Genomic DNA, 25,340 nt, shown 5'->3' on the forward strand with positions numbered 1-25,340 from the left:
TATAACAATAAATGCCCACATGAGATGCTAGGAAAGATCTAAAATCGACATCCTATAGTCAAAATTGAAGCAGCCAGAGGAACGAGATAAAAAAAACTCAAAAGTAGCAGAAGATAAGAAATAAGTAAGATCAGGGCAGAACTGAAGGAGATAGAGACACAAAAAACTTGTCAAAAATTAACAAATCCAGGAGTTGGTGTTTTTTAATTTTTCTTTTTTTAAAATTAATTTTTTTTATTGCATTTTAGGTTTTGGGGTACATGTGAGGAACATGCAAGATTGTTGCACAGATACACTCGTGGAAGTGTGATGGTGTTCTGAAAAGATCAACAAAATAGACAGACCACTACCCAGAATAATAAAAAAGAAAAGGGAGAAGAATCAAATAGATGCAATAAAAAATAATAAAGGGGATATCACCACCAATTCCACAGAAATACTAACTACCATCAGAGATTACTACAAGCAACTCTACACATATAAACCAGTAAACCTGGAAGAAATGGATAAATTCCTGGACACTTGCATCCTCCCAAGTCTAAACCAGGAAGAAGTCGAAACCCTGAATAGACCAATAAGAAGGGCTGAAGTTGAGGCAACAATTAATAGCCTACCAATCAAAAAAAGTCCAGGTCCAAATGGTTTCACAGCCGAATTCTACCAGATGTTCAAAAATAAGCTGGTATCACTCCTTCTGAAACTATTCCAAACAATGCAAAAAGAGGAAATCCTTCCTAAATCATTTTATGAGACAAACATCCTGATACCAAAACCTGGCAGAGACTCAACAAGAAAAGAAAACTTGAGGCCAATATCCATGATGAACATAGATGCAAAAATCTTCAATAAAATACAGGCAAACCGATTGCAACAGCACATCAAAAAGCTTATCCATAATGATCAAGTAGGCTTCATCCTGAGGAAGCAAGGCTGGTTTAACATACGTGAGTCTATAAACGTAATCCACCACATAAACAGAACCAAAGAAAAAAACCACATGATTATCTCAATAGATGCAGAGAAGGCCTTCAACAAAATTCAACAGCGTTTTATGCTAAAAACTCTCAATAAACTAGGAATCAATGTAATATATCTCAAAATAATAAAAGCTATTTATGACAAACCCACAGCAATATCATACTGAATGGGCAAAAATTGGAAGCATTCCCTTTGAAATCTGGCACTAGGCAAGGATGCCCTCTCTCACTACTCCTATTCAATATAGTATTGGAAGTTCTAGCTAGACCAATCAGGCAAGAGAAAGAAATAAAGGGTATTCAATTAGGAAAGGAGGAAGTCAAATTGTCTCTATTTGCAGACAACATGATTGTATATTTAGAAGACCTCATTGTCCATCTTAGCCCAAAATCTCCTGAAACTGATGTGACTTCAGCAAAGCAAGCAATGTGCAGAAATCACAAACATTCCTATAGACCAGTAACAGACTTAAAGAGAGCCAAATCAAGAACGAACTGCCATTCACAATTGCTACAAAGAGAATAAAATACCTAGGAATACAACTAACAAAGGATGAAAAGGACCTCTTCAAGGAGAACTACAAACCACTGCTCATCGAAATAAGAGAGGACACAAACAGATGGAGAAACATTCCATGCTCATGGTTAGGAAGAATCAACATTGTGAAAATGGCCATACTGCCCAAAGTAATTTATAGATTCAATGCTATCCCCATCAAGCTACCAATGACCTTCTTCACAGAACTGGAAAAAGCCACTTCAAACTTCAGATGGAACCAAAAGAGCCCACATAGCCAAGTGAATTTTTTTTTTTAATTGCATTTTATGTTTTGGGGTACATGTGAAGAACATGCAAGATTATTGCATAGGTACACACATGGCAGTGTGATTTGCTGCCTTCCTCCCCTTAACCTATATATCTGACATGTCTCCCCATGCTATCTCTCCCCACCTTCCCACCCCTCATCCCTCCCCCATTTCCCTCCAACAGACCCCAGTGTGTAGTGCTCCCCTCCCTGTGTCCATGTGTTCTCATTGTTCAACACCTGCCTATAAGTGAGAACATGTAGTGTTTGATTTTCTGTTCTTGTGTCAGTTTGCTGAGAATGATGGTTTCCAGGTTCATCCATGTCCCTACAAAGGACATGAACTCATCGTTTTTGATGGCTGCATAATATTCCATGGTGTATATGTGCCACATTTTCCCTGTCCAGTCTATCATCGATGGGCATTTGGGTTGGTGCCAGGTCTTTGCTATTGTAAACAGTGCTGCTCTGAACATTTGTGTGCATGTGTCCTTATAGTAGAATGATTTATAATCCTTTGGATATATACCCAGTAATGGGATTGCTGGGTCAAATGGAATTTCTATTTCTAGGTCCTTAAGGAATCAACACACTGTCTTCCACAATGGTTGAACTAATTTACACTCCCACCAACAGTGTAAAAGTGTTCCTATTTCTCCACATCCTCTCCAGCATCTGTTGTCTCCAGATTTTTTAATGATTGCCATTTGAACTGGCATGAGATGGTATCCCAGAGTAGTTTTGATTTGCATTTCTCTAATGACCAGTGATGTTGAGCATTTTTTCAGGTTTGTTGGCCTCTTGTATGTCTTCTTTTGTAAAGTGTCTGTTCATATCCTTCGCCCACTTTTGAATGGGCTTGTTTGTTTTTTTCTTGTAGATCTGTTTTAGTTCTTTGTAAATTCTGGATATCAGCCCCTTGTCAGATGGGTAGACTGCAAAAATTTTTTCCCATTCTGTTGGTTGCTGATTCACTCTAATGACTGTTTCTTTTGCCGTGCAGAAGCTGTCGAGTTTGATTAGGTCCCATTTGTCTATTTTGGCTTTTGTTGCCAATGCTTTTGGTATTTTGGTCATGAAGTCCTTGCCTACGGCTATGTCCTGAATGGTTTTGCCTAGATTTTCTTCTAGGGTTTTTATGGTGTTAGGTCTTATGTTTAAGTCTTTAATCCGTCTGGAGTTAATTTTAGTGTAAGGTGTCAGGAAGGGGTCCAGTTTCTGCTTTCTGTTCATGGCTAGCCAGTTTTCCCAACACCATTTATTAAACAGGGAATCCTTTCCCCATTGCTTGTTTTTGTCAGGTTTGTCAAAAATCGGATGGTTGTAGATATGTTGTGTTTCCTCCAAGGCCTCTGTTCTGTTCCATTGGTCTCTATCTTTGTTTTGGTACCAGTACCATGCTGTTTTGATTACTGTAGCCTTGTAGTATAGTTTGAAGTCCGGTAGTGTGATACCTCCAGCTTTATTCTTTTTGCTTAGAATTGACTTTAGCCAAGTGAATTCTAAGCAAAAAGAATAAAGCTGGAGGTATCATGCAACCTGACTTCAAACTATACTACAAGGCTACAGCAATCAAACATGGTACTGGTACCAAAACAGAGATAATAGACCAATGGAACAGAACAGGGGCCTCAGAAGTAACACCACACATCTACAGCCATCCGATCTTTGACAAACCTGACAAAAACAAGCAATGGGGAAAGAATTCCCTGTTCAATAAATTGTTTTGGGAAAACTGGCTAGCCATGTGCAGAAAGCAGAAACTGGACCCCTTTTTGACATCTGACACTAAAATTAACTTCAGATGTATTAAAGACTTAAATATAAGACCCAACACCATAAAAACCCTAGAAGAAAACCTAAGCAAAACCATTCAGTACATAGGTATAGGCAAGGACTTCATGGCTAAAACACCAAAAGCAATGGCAACAAAAGCCAAAATAGACAGATGGGATCTAATTAAACTGCAGAGGTTCTGCAGAGCAAAGAGACAATCATTACAGTGAACTGGCAGCCAACAGAATGGGAAAAAAAAATTGCCATCTACCCATCTGACAAAGGGCTGATACCTGGAATCTACAAAGAACTAAAACAGATATACAAGAAACAAACAAACAAACTCATTCAAAAGTGGGTGAAGGATATGAACAGACACTTTTCAAAAGAAGACATAGATGATGCCAACAAACATATGAAAAAATGCTCATCATCACTGGTTATTAGAGAAATGCAAATCAAAACCACATTGAGATACCATCTCACATCATTTAGAATGGCGATCATTAAAAAATCTGAAGACAACAGATGCTGGAATGGATGTGGAGAAATAGGTACACTTTTACACTGTTGGTGGGAGTGTAAATTAATTCAACCATTGTGGAAGACAGTATGGTGATTCCTCAAGGACCTAGAAATAGAAATTCCATTTGATCCAGCAATCCCATTACGGATATATATCCAAAGGATTATAAATCGTTTTATCATAAGGACACATGCACAGACATATTCACTATGGCATTGTTTAAAATAGCAAAGACCTGGCACCAACCCAAATGCCCATCGATGATAGACTGGACAGGGAAAATGTGGCACATATATACCATGGAATACTATGCAGCCATAAAAAACAATGAGTTCTTGTCCTTTGTAGGGACATGGATGAATCTGGAAACCATTGTTCTCAGCAAACTGACACAAGAACAGAAAATCAAACACCACATGTTCTCACTCATAGGCGGGTGTTGAACAATGAGAACACATGGACACAGGGAGGGGAGCATCACACACTGGGGTCTGTTGCCGGGGACTAGGGGAGGGACAGCGGGTGGTAGGGATTTGGGGAGGAATAACATGGGGAGAAATGCCAGATATAGGTGATGGGGATGGAGGCGGCAAACCACATTGCCACGTGTGTACCTATGCAACAATTCTGCATGTTCTTCACATGAACCCAAGAACCTAAAGTGCAATAGAATATATATATATATATAATATATATATATATATTATATATATATATACACTTTTAAAAAGATTATTACTATATGGTTTTAATTTACTGTTTTGTTTGACTCTGCTACATTTCAGCTCCTTTATAGGTATCTTTTATCTCCTACCTGTCCTTGGTAATTTTCAGTAGCTGGATGGATAAATGACAACAAACCATATGAAGGAATTCTCATGAATTTCTTCCAGTTATATTTTTACTGAAACACTCGTAATCTGTCTAGGAGATTTTTTAGGTGAATTAACAGAAGCAGGAGAAGTGTATTAAACCTTCTTAGAATCCCAAACAAAGTAATTTCTTCCATCAGGTATAACCTTCCTGCAGCCTTCCCTAAACTAGGTTGAAGCACCACAGTCCTAAACACTCCTCAAAACTTGGGGCTTGCTTCTTTAACACCTATTAAGTGTACACCATTTATTTATCTGCTATTCTATTAGACTGTATACATCCTGAAGGCAACATACGTCTTTCTCCGTACTTTCAGTGCTGAGCACATTACGGTAGGGTTCAACAAAGTTTACAGGATGAATGAAATAAGGACACATAAGCCCAGCGCGGTGGCGCATGCCTCTAATCCCGGCACTTTGGGAGGCCTAGGCGGATGGCTTGGCTTGAGCTCAGGAGTTTGAGACAGGCTGGGCAACACGGTGAAACCCTGCCTCTTCCAAAAACAAAAATTAGCTGGGCATCGTGGCACATGCTTGTGGTCCCTGGTACTCAGGAGGCTGAGACAGGAGACTCGCTTGAGCCCGGGAGGGGGAGGTTGCAGTGAGCCGGGATCGCAACACTGCACTACTCCAGCCTGGGCGAGAGTGAGACCCTGTCTCGGAAAAAAAAAAAAAAAGGAAACGGGCCACTTATGTCTCAAAAGACCATTTATATGGCCCTCCAAGAGAACTGGGAGTTCCTAAACGAACTTTTAAAAACTTGCCGGCCGGGCACTGTGGCTCACGCCTGTAATCCCAACACTTTGGGAGGCCGAGGCGGGTGGATCACGAGGTCAAGAGATCGAGACCATCCTGGTCCAAATGGTGAAACCCCGTCTCTACTAAAAATACAAAAAAGTAGCTGGGCATGGTGGCACGTGCCTGTAATCCCAGCTACTCGGGAGGCTGAGGCAGGAGAATTGCCTGAACCCAGGAGGCGGAGGTTGCCGTGAGCCGAGATCGCGCCATTGCACTCCAGCCTGGGTAAGGAGAGCGAAACTCCGTCTCAAAAAGAAAAAAAAAACTTGCCTTGAGATAGGATCAGAAAGGCAGCCTACTTGACTTTCTTCCCAGTTTAATGCGCGGCTACTAACAGTACCCAAGATTCTCTCCTTCCAGACAAGGAACCCGGAGAAAAACACCGAAGCCCCACCCTGTTACCGTCCCACCTGCTCCGCAAAAAGCGCACTCAGCCTGACAGCCGCAACGCGGCCAGCCGGGAGGCCCAGGCCCGCCCACCAAGCAGGTGTCGCGAGACTGGGATTGGCTCTCTGAACGACGTCATTCCGAAGAAGACGCTTCCGCCCCTTTCAAGATGGCGCTGCACTCAGTGCGGAAAGCGCGTGGGTGCTGGAGCCTCATCCGGGCACTTCACAAAGGATCCGCAGCTGCTCCCACTCCCCAGGTAACGAAGGCTGGCCCTTCCCTCGGCGGCTTCCCGTCCCGCGAGATTCTTCTCATCCCATTGCCTTCTATTTATTTTTCTCCTCCCGCTTCTTAGGGAAGCGACTTGCGTTCTCTCCCCTGAGGTCTACTCGCCTATGACTGCCCTCCAACTCAGAGCGTAGTGACGTTGCAAGGATACGTGATGACGTAAAGCTCCCTTGGGGAAAAGAGCGCGCCGGTCCCTGACCGCTTGTCCCCGCTTCCAGTCGATCGCCGATCGCCGCCGCTGTTGCCGGGCAACGCGGTGAGCCAACCCCGGGCGTGATGTTTTCAGACACCGGGGGTTTTAGAGACTGCCCTTCTTTTCGTGGTCCTGTTGCTGTTTTTACCGTCCTTACCCTAACGGCAAACCAGGGGGCCGTCGGAGAGACGAGAGAAGCCTTGTTAGGCGTTGGGCGGCTCAGGTCGGGGCAGCAGCTGGGCAGTGTGGTACCTGAGCAGGTGTCTGCACCGTCCCTTCTGCTTGCTTCCCGTGGCCCCGCAGCACTGCTGTACCTAGGCGGCTGTGAAGTGATAGCAAGCTGCCCCCGAGTTCGTCCTGTCCTGCGCGTGACAGCATTGCCGTTACCATTAATCTCGGGACCACGTCGCGGCTTGGTCTAATGGTCTTAAATAATTGGCATTTTGCCCTCATGGCAAAAAATGTCGGGGGGAGGGGATACCCTTTCCGTTATTTAGACTTTTACCAAATGTCTTCCAAGTGCAGCCTCGGTAAGCACTTCGACATAACGTGTTCTACAGGAGATAACTCTGGGAACGAGAGAGAAACGAGATACTGTGATTTTATTAGGTAATTTCCTGGCATCTTTTGCGTATTTTGCGTATTCATTGTCACCATAGGGAGGTGTGAGGATGTCACACCTATTGTAACTGGTGTGTTGAAAAGAGCACTAGAGGAAGGTAGTCTAGAGCTCCAGGGTTTGGTCCCCAACTTGATAACTGTGTGACAGGCCACAATCTCTCTGGGTCTTTTTTTTTTTTTTTTTTTTTTGAGACGGAGTTTCGCTCTTGTTGCCCAGGCTGGAGTGCAATGGCGCGATCTCGGCTCACCGCAACCTCCGCCTCCTGGGTTCAGGCAATTCTCCTGCCTCAGCCTCCTGAGTAGCTGGGATTACAGGCACGCAACACCATGCCCAGCTAATTTTTTCTATTTTTAGTAGAGACGGGGTTTCACCATGTTGACCAGGATGGTCTCGATCTCTTGAGCTCGTGATCTACCCGCCTCGGCCTCCCAAAGTGCTGGGATTACAGGCTTGAGCCACCGCGCCCGGCGTTTTTTTTTTTTTTTTTTTTTTTTTGCGCTTATTGGGTGGAGGAAGAGTTGGACTGATTGACATGTTAATGTTCCCTCAAGCTCTGGGAAATCAGTAGTTCCATGTTTATGAAGCCAAAACAAAGACAATGGGAGTAATTATGAAAACCAACATTTAAGTTCAACTTATTTTTCTAATCATGTCATAAATTTTTTGAACTTTCGTTTTTTTTATTGTTGTGAGCCTCACACATTCTTATAAGCCAATACATTAATATATACCAGAAATTTCCTTGTCAACAAACAATTATTCAAATGTTACTTTAAATTTCAGCAGCAAAATTAGATAAGACAATTCAGAATTAGATAAATCCATCAAAAATTCCTCTCCTTGAAATTTGAGGGTTTGATTTTGCAGAATCAGAATTAGTTGATTATTTATAATTAATAACACATTAACATCTATGCTGTCAAAGTAAACCTTAGATCCAAACTTCCCCTTATTCCATACTAAAGAACTGACACTGTCTTGAGAATAGAGAATCGAAGAGAAAAGAAAAACTAGATTCTGCTAATGACTGCCTGCGCAGGGCAGGCACCTTTAAGACACCAAGTCAGTATAAATGCTAAAGAAAAAAAAATTTCTTAAACCTTTACTATTGTTTCAGTGGCATTTATGAATAGAGCTATTTAATTATTAATGTAGATTGTTTCAAGATGTAGAATTTCCAGTACAGATGAATGTTTCTAAACCTTTAATTTAACTTTGAGTAGAATAAGAATTAAATGTGAGAATATTTTTTTTAAGTATAAATCTACATATAATTTTAGTCATTGAAAATGATGGTTTGAAAGATTAATGTGGTGTTTTGAAACATTGAGAAAAGATACAAAATTGTGTTCATAGTGTTATTACAATAGTACGTTTATATATAAATGTTTATATAAACATATACATAAAAAGACTGGAAGGGAACAAACATTTTTAACTTTTTTATTTTGCTTTAGCCTTCCTGAATAGTGGGTTAAAAGTTATTTGTTTCCTTTTATAGCATTCCATATTTTTTCACATGTCTAAATTGAAGACATACACTTTTGTAACCAGAAAAAGTTTTAAAATCATAAATCTTTAAACAAATCTTTAGTCATTAATACCATTTGTGATATTTTAGGTTTCTGAGGAAGGTACTTGTTCCACAGTACTGTTATGAAAATGGCCGTAGAAAAGGACTACTAAAAATTTATGGCCACTTTTCCTCTATGTATCTTCTTTTTCTCTTGAAAAGCTTCCTTTGAAGTCAAAGGGATTTTGTGAACAGATGCAGAAATATGTGAAAGAAGCATTGGATTCTTAAACCAGATGCATTAGACATTTTTATGATCTCTCATAAGCTTTGTAGAAAACAAAAATTATTTTGAAAGAGGATAGCATAATGGGAAAAAATGTGTATTTGTTATATGAATGGTTCTATCAAAAACCAAGAAATTGCGAAGTTACTTTTTATTAGTTTTGGCTGTGAACTTACTTCCTGAGGTGGAAAGCAAAAGTGAATGAGCCATAGCAGTGCTATGTTAGAAACTGTAACTAATAAAGTATTGTGATTCCTAGGTTGTTTGAATGGTTTTTAGTGTTTTCTTTTTTAAAAACAAAATCTTGGGGAAAAAGCTTGGCATAGGGGCCCTTTGCTTACCTCAGATGCAGGCTTTTACCTCTCAAGGCCTGATGTAAACTCAAGTTCAAAATAAAAAATAGAGAGTAACAAGAATAACAGTACATCACTCCGTACTCATTATGGGATGTCTACAATTTATTTGAAAACCGTTTATTTTGCCAGGTGTTGCCTGACAGAAAACTGTTGAAATCTGACAAGATGAGTGTAGTCATAGAGTCAGAGGAATTAAGATCTGACATGTTATGTTTAAATGTTGATGGTATTAGGTAAATTCAAGCCTGTCATCATTGGTCAAACACAGAATCCATACTTCTTTAAGCATTAAGTCATGATTGTATTGTGCAAAGATTGAAATATTGATGGTTAGTAGATATTTGCAAATATATTTGTTATCATTCAGTTGAAGTATGATAAAGTGTCCACATTTTATTGCAGTTGAATATGCTTCATTATTAGCGGTTCCTAGCCTGGGTTTGACCTGTATTCACATAAAGTTCTTGCTCTTAATGATTGCTAAGTATAACCATTAGATGAAGACTTTTTGCCTTCCACAAAATAAGCATGGTTTAAAATTTTTGACCCTGTATTTAGTTCTCACAAGACTTAAATTTTTTAAATTTTAAAATAATTTTAGATGTATAGAGTTGCAAAATTAGTACAGAGAATTTCTGTATACCCTTCACCAACCTTTGTCTTGAATAATTATAATACAGTTATCAAAATCAGAAAAACTAATATTGGTGCAATAGTATTAATTTAGCTAACTTAGTTCAAATTTCACTAGTTTTTTTCACTATCCCTTTTCTTAGTCGGAGATCAAATCCAAGATCCTACATTGCATTTAGCTGTCATGTCTTTTCAAATCTATACACTTTCTGCCTTTCATGACCTTGGCACTTTTGAAGAGAACTGGTCAGTTATTTTGTAGAATGTCTCTCAATTTAGGTTTGTTTGATTTTTCTTTGTGATTAGACTCAGGTTACGGATTTTTGGCAAGAATACCATGAAGAGATGTGGTTCATAACAAGGCCTTAAGGCAGGTATTAGCACCTTATTTCAAACGTGAAGAAATAGACTTTAGTTAAGTAACTTGCCCAATGCCACATGATGGTGGAATTAGGATGGTAAAATTTAATGCAGGCATTTCCTTCCATAATTTGCAATTAGTGTTTGTTATTGTACATTTCGGCAATGTTAATGACATTAAATTGGGATAGTTTTCCCACTGACTTTTAGCTTTTTCCTGCCATCTATTGTCCTTGCAACATGCAGCTTGAGCTAATCAGCGTGGTATGTGTTCAAGAGCTGCAGCAGCCATCTGGGGATTTTGCTAGTTGATTACTCTGCCAATTTGATGAGGTTACTTCATCTCTCCATGGCAAATAAAAGGTGTGTGGATCTACTCTCAAGCTCCTTTTAATCTCAGTTGGTGAGTCTGTTTGTTTAAAGTGCTCTGTGGTTGGTTGCTTTTGTGAACTGACCTACTTTATTATAAATGATAATAATATTTAAATTGTTTGAAAAATAGCTTGAGCAGCTAATGAAAACTACTGATAGTAACTATTGAAAATACAGCGGAAGAATAGTAGCTGAATGCTGAGGATTTGTGCTAGCAGAAACTATGGCAGCCATGGCCTGGAAATTTTGAAGAGAGTGATGCTGCTGACCCCCAAATTCTTTCTCAGTGTATTTTTTGAATGACTGCAAGTTATAGAAAAGTTGTCCTCAGAAGCTGCTAAAAATATATGAATGCACACACACAAATATATATATTTTTTGTATAACTATATTTATACAAATTTGTTTATTAAAGCATCTATTGGCCAAGCACGGTGGCTGACACTTGTAATCCCAGCACTTTGGAGGCCAAAGCAGGTATATTTCTTGAGTTCAGAAGTTCGAGACCAGCCTGGGCAACATAGTGAGTCCTTGTCTCTATAAAAATACAAAAAATTAGCAAGGCTTAGTGGCATATGTCGGTAGTCCCAGCTAGTCAGGAGACTGAGGTAGGAAAATTACCTGAGCTGGAGAAGGCTGCAGTAAGCAGTGATTGCGCCACTGCACAGTAAGATCCTGTCTGAAAAACCAACAAAAACCCCCCAAAACCCATCTGCCTGTCTGTCTATCCTGTATCTATATTTCATGTCTTTCAGAAAAGGAACTACTAGCTAGTGCCTGCTATGTGTGAAAGCCTCATGGAATGTGCTATACATACTTGATCTGATTCACACAACCATTTGTCAATATTATTCTTCCCGTTTTATGAAAGAGGAAATGAAGGTTCAGAGAGATGAGGTAACTTTCCCAAGTCACGGAGTAAGTAGGTAGCAAGTGACAGAGTTCAAACCTAGTCTTCTTGCCTAGGCTTTCCCCACTTTACCCAGAGTATCTTTTGTCGAATGAAATCTTACATGAATCCCTGTTTTATAAAACAGATAAATGCAAAGCTTTTCTGATTTAAGAAGCAGAGGAGTATTTTGAGCCCTGCTTGTTTGATTTCCCTCTCACCCATCACCACCTACCTACCCCTTCCCCGCCCCCCACCAACTTACTTCACAACTCAGGGGCTCCTGAGACAGTGCCACACAGTTTGGGATTTCTTAAGATGTAGTTTGAAAAATACTGCAGCTTCCGTAAATATCCATGTAAGTTTGTTGATTAGGAGCACATATGATGGCTGGATTGTTTTTAAGGAGCTGCACTGTAAATGAGTGGATTGAGAGTATTTAGTTCGATTTTTATGTATTTTGTAATGAAAATACAGTGTTCTATTGACCTTAAGCTACGTGACAGTACATGAAGTAAAAGCAGTCAAACAACTTTCTTTCCTTTTCTTTTCTTCTTTGTTTTTTACGGCTTATTTCTGCCTAACATGCAGCTCTTCGTGCACAAAGATAATGCTTTGGATTCACTCTCTCACTGTTGTAACTAACCCAGCTTCTAGCCTCCTCACAGAGAACACTTATTTTAGTTCTCTGCTTGACCCTATTCTGCTGCCACCATTCAGGAGTTCAGGAGTTTCTCTTCTGAAGATTACAACAGGAGACCTAGATCTTCCTCCTAAATTTCCTCAAAGAAATGTACTCCTTTAGATAGAAGCTGCTCAGCCACAGTGTGAGACTCGAGATGCCAAGAGAGAATTTATAGTCACAGAGGTGATATGCTGACTCCAGCTTGACTTAATTTAACTCTGCTCAGGCACTTACAGTTTTCTCTCTACCATTTCTTAACGATATCCTCTCTTTCTCCAGTTCAGAGGCTTCACAGATTTTCTTAACTTCTCTGCTTACTGAGCATAGTAAGGTCATTTGTAGGTCTTTGCACCGACCCATCACCTGAGTTCTGTTAGGTTTCTACTCATGAACCAAAATTCATCTGTAGCTTTCTTTTTTCTTGCCACAAAATCTTCCTTGTTTATCTTGAGCTACTCCTCCATTTCTAATTAAGAAAGTTCTAATTGAACTTACTTCTGGTTGGCTAAGAAACTTTTTTTTGTTCTCCCTTTGCCTTCTAAAAAGCAGAGGGAAGCCAATCTGATTTTTTTTTTGTTTTGTTTTTTGTTTTTTTTTTTGAGATGGAGTCTTGCTCTGTTGCCCAGGCTGGAGTACAGTGGCATGATCTCAGCTCACTGTAACCTCTGTCTCCCAGGTTCAAGCAATTCTCCTACCTCAGCCTCCTGAGTAGCTGGGATTACAGGTGCGCACCACCACACCTGGCTAATTTTTGTATTTTTTGTAGAGATGGGGTGTCAGTCACCACATTGGTCAGGCAGGTCTCAAACTCCTGACCTTGTGACCCACCTGCCTTGGCCTCCCAAAGTGCTAGGATTACATGTGTGAGCTACCGCGCCCGGCCCTGATATTTAATTCATGGATATTCTTACACCTTCCACTTCTACATCCTTTGCATTCTTTGTGGATACACCAAACAGCATGCAAGAATTCAGTTTCTCCTTCATTCCTATCCTCATGTTCTGACTGTGACTCATTACAGTATAGGGCAGGCAACTCCGCTGATGGAACTCTGAATGACCTTGGTTAGGTTGCTTCTTATCCCATTTTCTTGAGATGATAGGTATAGATTTTTCAGTAAGATGGTTGAAAGTATAAAGTAAAATAACATCTTACCTTGTAAAACATTTTAAAGTGGAATCTATTCTCTTTAATAATATTCTATTCTAATACAGTACTTTCTAGTTTTCAGAATGCTTTACATTCTCATTTACTTTTGAGTACAACATGCAAAGTTCCTCTATTTAGCCATCAAAAATGTTTACTCACTGATTAAACTTTTATTGTGCCTTCCCTTCTTTTAAAAAACCATTTTGTAATGATGATGAATATAAAGTAAATATCAGTGTTCAAGTTTTACTTCAGTAGCTCTTATCCTATTTAGACTAAAATTAGTTTAATGTTTAATTCATTTTTGGGCCCTGGTCTGATAATTTCAGTTATTGATAATGGAGGTGGTGGTAATAATAGCCAACATTCATTGGATGCTAACTATGTGCCAAAAATAGTTTTAAATATTTGACATTTATTAACTCATTTAATCCTCATAACTCAGTGGGGTAGGTGCTGTTAGCCCCATTTTATAGATGAGGATGTTGAGAGGATTACTAACTTAAGGTTACATAGCTAGCAAGTGTTGGAACCAAGATGTACAGCCAGCCAGCCTGATTTCAAACCCTGTGCACTAACTGCAATGATGGTAACTTCTGAAACAAAGTACGCATGTTAATTTGCTGATAACTGCCTTCTACCTTTCAAATTTGTTTCATGAAAGCCACTTATATATCTTGCCATGGTGACATGTAGAGTAGAAATTATAAATCATCCTTTGTTGTTGCTATTTTTACAGTCTTGTGTGGCTCAATGAATTATTAGAAAGAAGCAAAGCTGTCTTGTAAATTTATCTCTATGTCTCTATTTGGCTACTGCCACTAGGATTACTGTGTATAAAACAAGGGCTTTTAACACATGAGTCCCAAGGTGCATGTAGGAAGTTCTATTTATACACAGTCTATAGCTGAAAGGTCAACCTGCAAAGAGCCCTGCAGGCAGAGGAGAGGTGGTGAGAGCTAAAGCTGATGGATGACCAGGGGACCACTATCTAGGGTCTAGTTGGGATTTATGGCTAGAGTGCTTTCTTCAAGAATTAGCAGAAGTACAAAGTGGGAAGGTGGGAGATATGGAAGTAGTGGGCCATTTCGGCAAGGGACAAGGAATAATTGTATTCTAAAAGATTGTTCTTTGAAGGAGTTATTAAAGAGATCTATAACTCATTAATTATGCAGTATTAAGGCGAGTATATTATTAATGAGAATGCCAGTGAAGTTTTAAAATTAGCAACATTGGACAAAATTCATTTTATACATCAAACAAGGGGCTTCTCATGAACTTTTCTTCATACTCCTTATGAACAGAGACTTTGCGTGGACTGTTCAATTTTATTGTTATTTTATGAATAAAGCCTACTCTTTATTCACCGTGTTACTTTGGACCCCTTTTGGGAAGCAGGAGAATATAATAGTGAAGGGAAATGGAACTGTTTACTCAAATCCCTGATTTGGATTCCTGTTCTCCCGTGGGGAGAATGATCTGAGCAGCCAGTTCATAAATTTGCTGGAGAAGAGAAGAGGTCTCTTGGGCTGAGGGTAAGTGTGTAGTGCGAAGGTGGAGCCCCAAGGGAGATGTTAAGGACCAGACTATCTGGAACCCTTGCCAGTCCTGGGGAGAGAGCCAGATTGTCCCCCCACCATGGCTACTAGTTACCTGGCCAACTTTGGCTTTTCCCATGGCTGGCAACCTTCCAGCTACTCCTGTGCCACTAAGCTGTGAGACATCAAGACTCAGTAACTTAGAGACACAAGTTCATAGATAGAAACATTCACACGAACATTGTACTTGTCAGCTTCAAGTTGACTAGCTCTTCATTAAGAGGAAGTGTGGGAAAGCACATCATGCATGACTATTTGGATCAGCCAGGCCTGGCTCCACCACCGCATTTTAACTGTGTGATGCCAGGCAGTTTTTTGACCTCCCTAAACCTCAGTTGTCTCATCTGCAACAGTGTTAATAATACTCCTCACACTGTAGGAAAATTATGTAGATTTGAAATCCTACCATATGTAAAGTTCCTTGGCTATCACACAGCACCTGGTAGGTCCTCCCTGCTTGATGATGACTTCTTCAATAACATATAATTTTATCCAGCAACCTTTCTGTCTTTTACTCTTATCACTCTTAGTAGGATTCTTCCCATTGCCATACTATTCTTCCCTCCCACCACGTCCCCCACAATCAGTCTGACCAGATTAAACTCCCAAAAGCAGTGCTCTAATTTGTTGTTCCCTTGCTGAGAAACCTGGGAGGGTTCTTCATAAAGTCCAGACTTTTCACAGACAAACATTTAAAACTTTGCACAGTCTGGATCCAAAATCTCTGTCTAGACCATTGCTATCTTACAAAGATCCTTTGTCCTAGAGTTCATAAATTTCCAAGTTTCCTCAGAGCTATTCCCTTTTACCTTCTTATTAATGTCATTACCGCTTCTTGGAAAGTCCTTTCTTCCTAACCTTATCTGTCTGTATTCTATCATTCTTTAAAAACAAAACAAAGTACATACAGCTTTTTGTGGTATCAGTTATATCACAATAAAATGCTTTAAAACAAACAGCAGCAACAACAACAAAAACCTCAGATATAGGTTCCAAAAACTTTGTTCTGAAGCTGGAAGTGATTGCTTCCAGTTTGAAATTGTGTAGGACATTGTACCTTTCTTAGTGAAAAAAGTCCACATCCTTTATATTTTGTCTCTGTATATAGGCGTTTGCCTTAAGATAGATGGAAGAGCATGCTCTTTTTCATTTAGACCTTTTGCGCACACCTCAGCAGAAAACAGTTTAGTGTACACTGTACCACAGGTGCACCTTAGGCTACCACTCAGCAGACAGTGTGTTTCTGTAGGCCACCACCAGTGACGAAAGACAGGAAGATTCTGTTGTGCGCTGGCTGTGGTAACGATGTGTGAGAAAAAGAGTTATTGTAATAAAGATTTAATTCTTAAGCCTTTGGCATAATATCCTGTTTCAGAAAGAGCTCAATAAGGATTTAGTGAGTGAATGAATTCAGTGAAAAAAAATCAATGGAATGACACATGAGTCAGTGCATAGGATTGTCATCAAGGAGATTGTTGAACTGAAACCATACATCTTCGTGTGTATTTTTATTTAATGACAAAAGATGTGTCATGTTTGTTGCAGTTAATAAGTGATCTTATTATTGCCCAAAGTGTCCAGGTTTGTAAATGATTGGAAGATCATACCAATTTTATTTAAACGATTTTTTGAGAGGGTGTGGATCTCCAACTTGTTGCTTGACTGATTCTTATTGTCACTCTGACCCTAATTGTATTTTTCACAGGTACCACTAATTATACCAGGGTTTTCCACCTCTTTATATTATACTGAGGTTTGTTACATATGTGTATGGAAAAGTGTAGACATAGGATTAAGATGAAAAGATTTTATTTTGCATATGGTTTTGCCTCAAAGGCCTGTCTAGTTCAATAAATGTGCCATATAATCTGTACAATTCATGTGGTTTTTACTATTATAATCAAGAGTGTGCTTTCTTCAACTTACAAAGGAAATAAAAAGCTCTTTTTTTGTATTGACATTGCCTTTCTTTTTTCCTCATTTACCCACCTTAAGTCCCATTTAAGCAACTTGTCAAACCATGTGTAACCGTTTTGCTCTGTAGATCTTGGTATGCCCTGCATAGATGCACTGTTATACAATATAGACAGTAAGGCCATGTGTAAGCTAATGCAACTTCATTTTTCTTTGCACCTTAATAAATGCAGAGTAATATGATTCAAGCAGATTTTTATATCTATACAACCAGGGTTTTGCAGAAAATTTGTATTTTCTTCTTTTAAAATGGCCAGTGGTATTACAGTAGTTGGTCAGGAAAGCTTTATTGCTATGCTGGGTTACCAAATTGTCATTACATGTTTAATAAAACCTTAAATTGTACTATATCATATTTTTAGAGAGAATGGGATTTTTTTGTTTTTTTGAGACAAAGTCTCGCTCTGTTGCCCAGGCTGGAGTGCAGTGGTGTGATCATAGCTCCCTGTAGCCTTGAACTCCTGGGCTCGAGTGATCTGTGATACTCAGCTTCCTGAGTAGTTGGGACTCTAGGCACAGGTCACCACATTTGGCTTTTTTTTTTTTTTTTTTTTTTTTTAAATTAAACACAAGGTCTTGCTATGGTATTCAGTCTGATCCTGAACTCCTGGGCTCAAGTGGTCTTCCTATCTCAGCTCCCAAAGTGTTGAGATTACAGGTGTGAGCCACTCTGCCTGGCCAAGGGGACGGGTTTGATTGCAGCATCTTTCTGGTAAATCTATGACTGACTCTATTGAGGCTGCTATAACAAAATACCAGAGTCTGAGTAGCACAAACAACAGACATTTATTTGTCAGTTTTGGAGGCTGGGAAGTCCGAGATCAAGGTGCTGACACATTCCATGTCTGGTGAGGGCTTCCTTACTGGTTCATTCTCTGGGATCTCTTTTATGAGGCCACTGATTACCTCCCAAAAGCCCCACCTCCTAATACTATTACATTGGGAATTAGGTTTCAGCATATGAATTTTGAGAGGACACAAACATTCTCTTGCAGTCTGTGATTACGGTGGCCAGACATCTTGTAAAATCCAGAACCAGTTATACTTTATACCCGTGAATCTTTAAAGTGTCTTTGAAATTTCAGTGTTTCAGCATCCACATATCTCCTGCACTGTTTCTCATGTTCTAAAATAGAATAAAACTTCTTTAGTGGACCACATTTCCTTAATTTTGATTGATAATATATTAACATACCTATGACTAAAATAGAGACACAGCTTGCCCTCTGTCTTTCTTTTCCATCCAGCAGACTTTTTGGTCAGGCTTCCATGTTACCTGTCTTTTTGGAATTCAGATGCTTACCATCTGATAGGGTCAGCCAGTTTCCATTTTTACCAGAAGTTAGAAGGAACAGGGAACAAGGGGAGTGGCCCTTCAAAAAGCAGTAACAAAGCTGTGACCACTGATGGGATTACTGCAAGATTGAATACCATTTAAATTGCATTTTCTACAGGGAGATCATTAAGAAAAAAGCATGTACAGTGGGGGGAAAAAGTTAAATCAAGCTTTTTAAAACTTCTCTCAGTTCAAACCCTGGGGAAGAAACCAGAGTTCAGGAAGTAAAAAAGGGAGACAGAGATGGGCGAAGAATCATTAGAGTATAGATCTAAGTATTCCAAGGGAGTAGAGAATTTCAAAGATGAAGACTAAGAATTACCCATTAGAATTGAGCCTATAATCCCAGCACCTTGGGAGGTGGGCAGATCATCTAGGTCAGGAGTTCGAGACAAGCCTGGCCAACATAGTAAAACCCCATCTCTACTAAAAAATACAAAAATTAGCCAGGCGTGGTTGTGGGCACTTGTAATCCCAGCTACGTGGGAGTCTGAGGCAGGAGAATAGCTTGAACCGGGGAGGTGAAGGTTGCAGTGAGCCAAGATTGTGCCACTGCACTCTAGCCTGAGCAACAGAACAAGACTGTCTCAAAAAAAAAATTAAAAGAATTTACAGTTGCTATTATCACTAAAGATGTTAGCAACAAAAGCTTCAGAAGAGTTATTGGTGCAGAAGCTTAGTTACCGTGAGAGAAGGGGTGAGAAAGTGAGGATTGCTCTTTGGAAGATCCTGATTGAGAAGAGAATGAGCAGGTGAAGGGAGCTATAAAGAGTGGCCTTACCAAAAAATTTTTTTGACCGTGTGGTCTTTTAAGATGAAAGAAACTTGAGCATGACTGTAAGAGCCAGTAAAGATAGAAAGGTTGACAAGACAGGAAAGAGATGGAAGAAATAGGAAAAAATGTAGTCCAGAGCAAATGACTGAACACTAGGTGAGTGGGAGAAAGGTAGAGGTAAGTGTGGGTCTAGATAAGTTTGCGGAGAATGGTGTGGGAAATTGAGGAGCTCCAAAACCTGTTGAGCATGATTTTCTCAGAGGGCTTCAGTTCTGAGGAGATGTTACAGGTTATTGCGTTTGTGTGACTTCTGCAGTCAGACTCCTTGCATTCAAACCAAAGTTTTTCCACTCCATATTTAAATGGGTATCCTTGGGCAAGTTACTGAGCCTCTCTATACCTCATTTTCATTTATAACATGGCGAAGAACATGGAGATAAAAGCTTGAGCTGTACAGCTAGACTGCCAGGATTTGGAGCTAGTAAGCTCTACTGCTTACGGGCAGTGTGACCTTGTGAAGCCACTTGACTTTTCTGTGCCTTAATTTTTTTTTTTCATCCAGAAAACAGAGACGATAATAGTATATACCCCAGTTTTTGTCTCTGAGCAGCACCATGGCAGTTGACGAGAACAAGCACCTTACGAAAGGCAGCTGAAAGGGAGTCAAGAAGAAACTGGTTGATCCATTTTCTTTCTTTTTTTTTTTTGAGACGGAGTTTCACACTTCTTACCCAGGCTGGAGTGCAATGGCGTGATCTCGGCTCACTGCAACCTCCTCCTCCTGGGTTCAGGCAATTCCCCTGCCTCAGCCTCCTGAGTAGCTGGGATTACAGGCACGTGCCACCATGCCCAGCTAATGTTTTGTATTTTTAGTAGAGACAGGGTTTCACCATGTTGACCAGGATGGTCTCAATCTCTTGACCTTGTGATCCACCTGCCTCGGCCTCCCAATGTGCTGGGATTACAGGCTTGAGCCACCACGCCCAGCCTGGTTGATCCATTTTCTAAGAAAGATTGGTATGATGTGAAAGTACCTACTATGTTCAGTATAAGAAATACTGGAAAGACGCTAGTCACTAGGACCCAAGAAACCAAAATTGCATCTGATGTCCTCGAGGATGGTGTGTTTGAAGTGAATCGTACTGATTTGCAGAATGATCAAGTTGCATTTAGGAAATTCAAGCTGATTACTGAAGATGTTCAGGGCAAAACTTCCATGGCATGGATCTTACCTGTGACAAAATGTGTTCCATGGTCAAAAAATGGCGGACAATGATTGATACTCATGTTGATGTCAAGACTACTGATGGTTACTTGCTTCATCTGTTCGATGTCGGTTTTAGTAAAAAATGCAACAGTTGGATACAGAAGACCGCTTATGCTCAGCACCAACAGGTCTGCTAAATCCTGAAGAAGATGATGGAAATGATGGCCTGAGAGGTGCAGACAAATGACTTGAAAGGAGTAGTCAATAAATTGATTCCAGACAGCATTGGAAAAGACATAGAAAATGCTTGCCAGTGTATTTATCCTATCCTGGATGTCTTCGTTAGAAAAGTAAAAATGCTGACAAAGCCCAAGTTTGAATTGGGAAAACTTGTGGAGCTTCGTGGTGAAGGTGGTAGTTCTGGAAAAGCCACCAGGGATGAGACGGGTGCTAAAACGAGCCGATGGATATGAACCACCAGTCCAATAATCTTTAAAGTTCAGACTTACAATAGTGGCAAATAAAAAGTCCTATTTGTGAAAAAAAAAAAAAATAGTCTCTACCTCTGAGTGTTACTGTGAGTATGAGAATTCAGTGAGTTAATATTTGCGACTATCTAGAACAGTGCCAAGCACACTGTAGGTATTATGGAAGTTTTTCAAAAGGATTTGATAAACACTGTTGAGAGCCTAATTGAAATTAGAAATCACAAATTAGATTTGGAACAAAATTATGCATTTTTTCCCCCCAAAACTGCTTAGCTAGTAAGTAAGTAAGTGAATGAGTTCCTTACCCTTGATCCAGGATTGGAGTGTTTGTCTTCACTATTGGGACACTATGGCAAGGGGAGCTGAGGTCGCTCGGGAAAACATAGTCCAAGTGCTGACCTTCGGGCCGGGCTGGGTAGGGAAGAAGAGAAGACAGGTAGAGACTGCTGTACCAGCAAAAAATGGAAAAAATTAGAGGCTATGATTTCTAAATAAACTTGAAGAGCAGATATAGTGGGGAATTAAAGGATAAAAGGGTTAAAAGGTAGAAGGTTGCAGACTGAGTAGAATATAGACATTTATGACTTCAAAAATGTAGAAATTTTGTATGATGGCAAGGCCCAGGGTATAACGTGGGAATGAAAGATTGAGGTTGAGGAGATCAGAGAATGTATTGAATGTGAGTGTATTGGATGGGTAGTCTACCTGGTAATTGAAGTCTCTTAGAGAATAGAATTTGAGGCAGAGAGAGAGCCAGCATCCTAACCCTTTAATCAGTTTAGAAGAGTATTCAAGAGGTAGAAAGATAACAACAGAGACCTGAATAAGTGTAAACATCTACCTTCTCTCATTTATATAGTCAGGTAAAACTTTTGGGACCCATTGTCTCCTGAATGATTTAAAAACCCTGTTCAATGGAGGATTATTTGAATATGTCACCTGGTGAATTCTGTCCTCATCTCTAATTCATGAGAGTAATAAAGTTGTGAGTATTTTATAATATCGATTCATTCAGTAAATATTTATTGAGTACTTATTATGTGGTAGGTATCAGAGATAGACCATTGAAAAACAAAAATCTTAAATTCCAGTAGGAGAGACAGACAGGTAAGTAAGATATATAGTATGTTAGATAATAGTGATATGGGGAATAAAACAAAGCAGGAATTAGGAGGTTTCAAAGCTGTAAATTGGTTGGTCAGCAGACGCCTCCAAGAAGGTGACTTTTAACGAAAGACCTGAAGGTGGTGAGAACATGTACAAAGTAGACATCTGGGGGACTAGCATGCCAGGAAGAGGAAAGAAGAATGGAAAGGTCATGAGGTGGGGGCTAACCTGGAATGTTTGAAGACCAGCATAGAGGCCAGTACGGCTGCAGGAGAGAGAGCATTTTCTTTAACAAATACTATATAGTGCTTTCTATATATTGGATACTTTTCTAAATACTTCACAAGTATTAACTCATTTCATTCTTACGACAACCCTGTAAGACAATACAGATGAGGATCTGTGAAGCAGATGGTAAGCAACTCGTCACTCAAGCAACAGAATGCACACAGCTAACAAGGGTGAAGAGCCAGGACTGTAACCTTGGGGTGGTTTGCATTATGCTGTTCACCATAGTATTAGTATATGAATTCAGATGGCTAATAGGAGGGTAGACAGGGAGAGGTCAGTTGTACAGAATCTTAGGATCAATTGTAAAGACTTTGGCTTTTTCTGGGATTAAATTGGGAAGTCATGGGAAGGTTTTGTGTGGGAGAGTAGCGTGAGACGGAGTTTCGCTCTTGTTACCCAGGCTGGAGTGCAATAGCATGATCTCGGCTCACCGCAACCTCCTGAGTTCAGGCAATTCTCCTGCCCCAGCCTCCTGAGTAGCTGGGATTACAGACACGTGCCACCATGCCCAGCTAATTTTTTGTATTTTTAGTAGAGACGGGGTTTCACCATGTTGACCAGGATGGTCTCGATCTCTTGACCTCGTGAACCACGTGCCTCAGCCTCCCAAAGTGCTGGGATTACAGGCGTGAGCCACCGCGCCTGGCCTGATGTAAGTTTTAAAGCCTTACTCTGGCTACAAGAGGAACAAGAGTAAAAGCAAGGAGAGCATGTAAGAGGCTACAGAATTCAAGCAGGAGATGATGGTGGCTTGGACTAGGGTGAGTGGCGAAGATTGTTTTATGAGATGTGATCAGGTTCTGGATATAAACTTTGCCATGTTTTATTTTGTTATGTTTTGTTTTATTATGTTATGTTATGTTATGTTATGTTATGTTATGTTATGTTATGTTATGTTATGTTATAAACTCTGTTGCCCAGGCTGGAGTGCAGTGGCACGATCTCGGCTCACTACAGCCTCCACCTCCCAGGTTCAAGTGATTCTCCTACTTCAGCCTCCCAAGTAGCTGGGACTACAGGCATGTGCCACCATGCCCGGCTAATTTTGTATTTTTCATAGAGACAATGTTTTGCCATGTTGGTCAGGCTGATCTCAAAATCCTAAGCTCAAGTGATCTGCCCACCTTGGCCTCCCAAAGTGTTAGGATTACCAGCATGAACCACCACACCCGGGCATGGATATTTATTTTAAAGAAAGTAGAACAAATAAGATTTTCTGACTAATTAGATGGAGGATGAAAGAAACAAAAGAGTCAATGATGTTTCTAAAGTTTCTTGCCAGAGCAACTGGAATAATGAATTTGCAAGTTACTGATAGTAAACAATGCAACAGTAACAAGATTTTGGGAGGGAAGATCGGGAGTTATCAGGAGTTAAGTTTTAGGCAAATTGAGTTTAAATGCTTAGTGAACATCTTAGTGGACATGTCAGGTAGGCAGTTAGATATGTGAGACCAAACCACAGGAGAGAGTTGCAGATGGAGATACACATTTGAGAGTCCTCTGTATAGACTGTGTGTAAAGCCTTGCTATTGAGTGTGATTATCTGTGCAGTACGTATAGAAAGAGAAGAGGGGAGGGAAGGGGAAGAAAGGGGAGGAGGTCAAGTGCTGAGCCTGTGAACATTCCAACACTGAGTTTGGAATGATGAGAAGAACCAGACAAGATATTATTGTCCAGGTAGGTGTAAGAGAATTAGGAAATGGTAACGTGCTGGAAGCCAATTTAGGAAAATGTTTTATAGACTAACATTAATGTGTGTGTGTGCATGCACACAAGTGCGTGCTCTTGAACACAGTCACAACCACCCCCCGCCACCAAGACACACACACATATCTTATATGTAGATGGAGTGATGAGTACCACCAACTACTTGTCTTCACTGATTACCATAGTCTCTACTTACAGCCAGATTTAATTGGGAAGCCACATTATCAAAAAAGATAGCTTGATGGATACGGAACCACAGCAAAGGGAGTTCATTGAGGCACCTCATTGGGTAGGGTAATCAAGCTATCATTATCCAAAGACCCATCTCCAGTATGGGACACCTGTTTCTTGGGCAACATGCTGCCACCTGTGCCATAGTGCTAACTACCCAACTCCCTTGGGTACTTCTTTAAAACACAAGGCCAAAGTTATCCTAGTAGAGCTGCTTTTTTAAAGCTTCCACTTCTCAAGGGGACATACTCTTTCTTTAGATACATTAATATGCCTAATCTTGTTTCTATTAACTGTATTAAGTCTTGTCCTCAGAGTTCTTAACACTTTTTGAGGGGATAAGGTGGGGTTACTGTTTCTTTTGATTAAAATGTGGGCCTTCTATCTTGAAAAATGTATATATGCATTCTCAAAACTTTGTATATACAGTTTCACAAGTCCATAAACCCAAGATAAGAATGCCTACATTTTTTTCCCTCTCCTCAGAGAGCTGTATTTTTCTTCCTTCTCAGTTTCTCTTACTTTTCTTTTTTTTCTCTCTCACCCACCTTGTACCCATTTTCCCAAGTCCCCAGAGGCTATTCTGTCATTCTTATACCGTGGTGTCTTCGTAGCTTAGCTCCCACTTGTAAGTGAGAACATACTATGTTTGATTTTCCATTCGTGAGTTACTTCACTTGGACTAATGGTCTCCAACTTCATCCAGGTTGCTGTGAATGTTATTATTTCATTCCTTTTCATGGCCGAGTAGTATTCCATTATATATGTATATATATGTGCCACATTTTCTTTACCCACTTGGCTGATGGGCATTTAGGCTGGTTCTGTCTGGGTAGGTACCCAGTAGTGGGATTGCTGAATCAAATGGTAGTTCTACTTTTAATTCTTCAAGGAATTTACATACTGTTTTCCATAGTGGTTTTACTAGTTTACATTCCCACCAGCAGTGTAAAACTATTTCTTCTCACCACATCCAGGCCAACATCTATTGTTTTTTTATTTTTAAATTATTGCCATTTTTGCAGGAGTAAGGTGGTGTCACATTGTGGTTTTGATTTGCATCTCCCTGATAATTAGTGATGTTGAGCATTTTTCCATGTGCTTGTTGGCCATTTGTATATCTCCTTTTGAGAATT

The 25,340-nt window shown here is 40.0% G+C and overlaps 1 protein-coding gene across 4 annotated transcripts in view; it reads left to right on the top strand.

The window, feature by feature from the left end:
• Positions 1 to 6,293: 6,293 nt before the first annotated feature.
• The window catches only part of WARS2 (tryptophanyl tRNA synthetase 2, mitochondrial), a 132,497-nt gene continuing 113,450 nt past the window's right edge, over positions 6,294 to 25,340 (top strand). For all 4 annotated transcript variants that reach the window (XR_012512503.1, XM_003933533.3, XM_010344073.3 and 1 more), the window contains exon 1: positions 6,294 to 6,401. Coding sequence is in view for 2 of the 4 variants with exons in the window: in XM_003933533.3 (XP_003933582.1) it covers positions 6,312 to 6,401 (90 nt within the window). In the remaining 2 variants the exon portion in view is untranslated. The remainder of the gene's footprint in view (positions 6,402 to 25,340) is intronic.

Source organism: Saimiri boliviensis, chromosome 11, assembly GCF_048565385.1.
Source record: "Saimiri boliviensis isolate mSaiBol1 chromosome 11, mSaiBol1.pri, whole genome shotgun sequence".
NCBI classification, from domain to species: Eukaryota; Metazoa; Chordata; class Mammalia; order Primates; family Cebidae; genus Saimiri; species Saimiri boliviensis.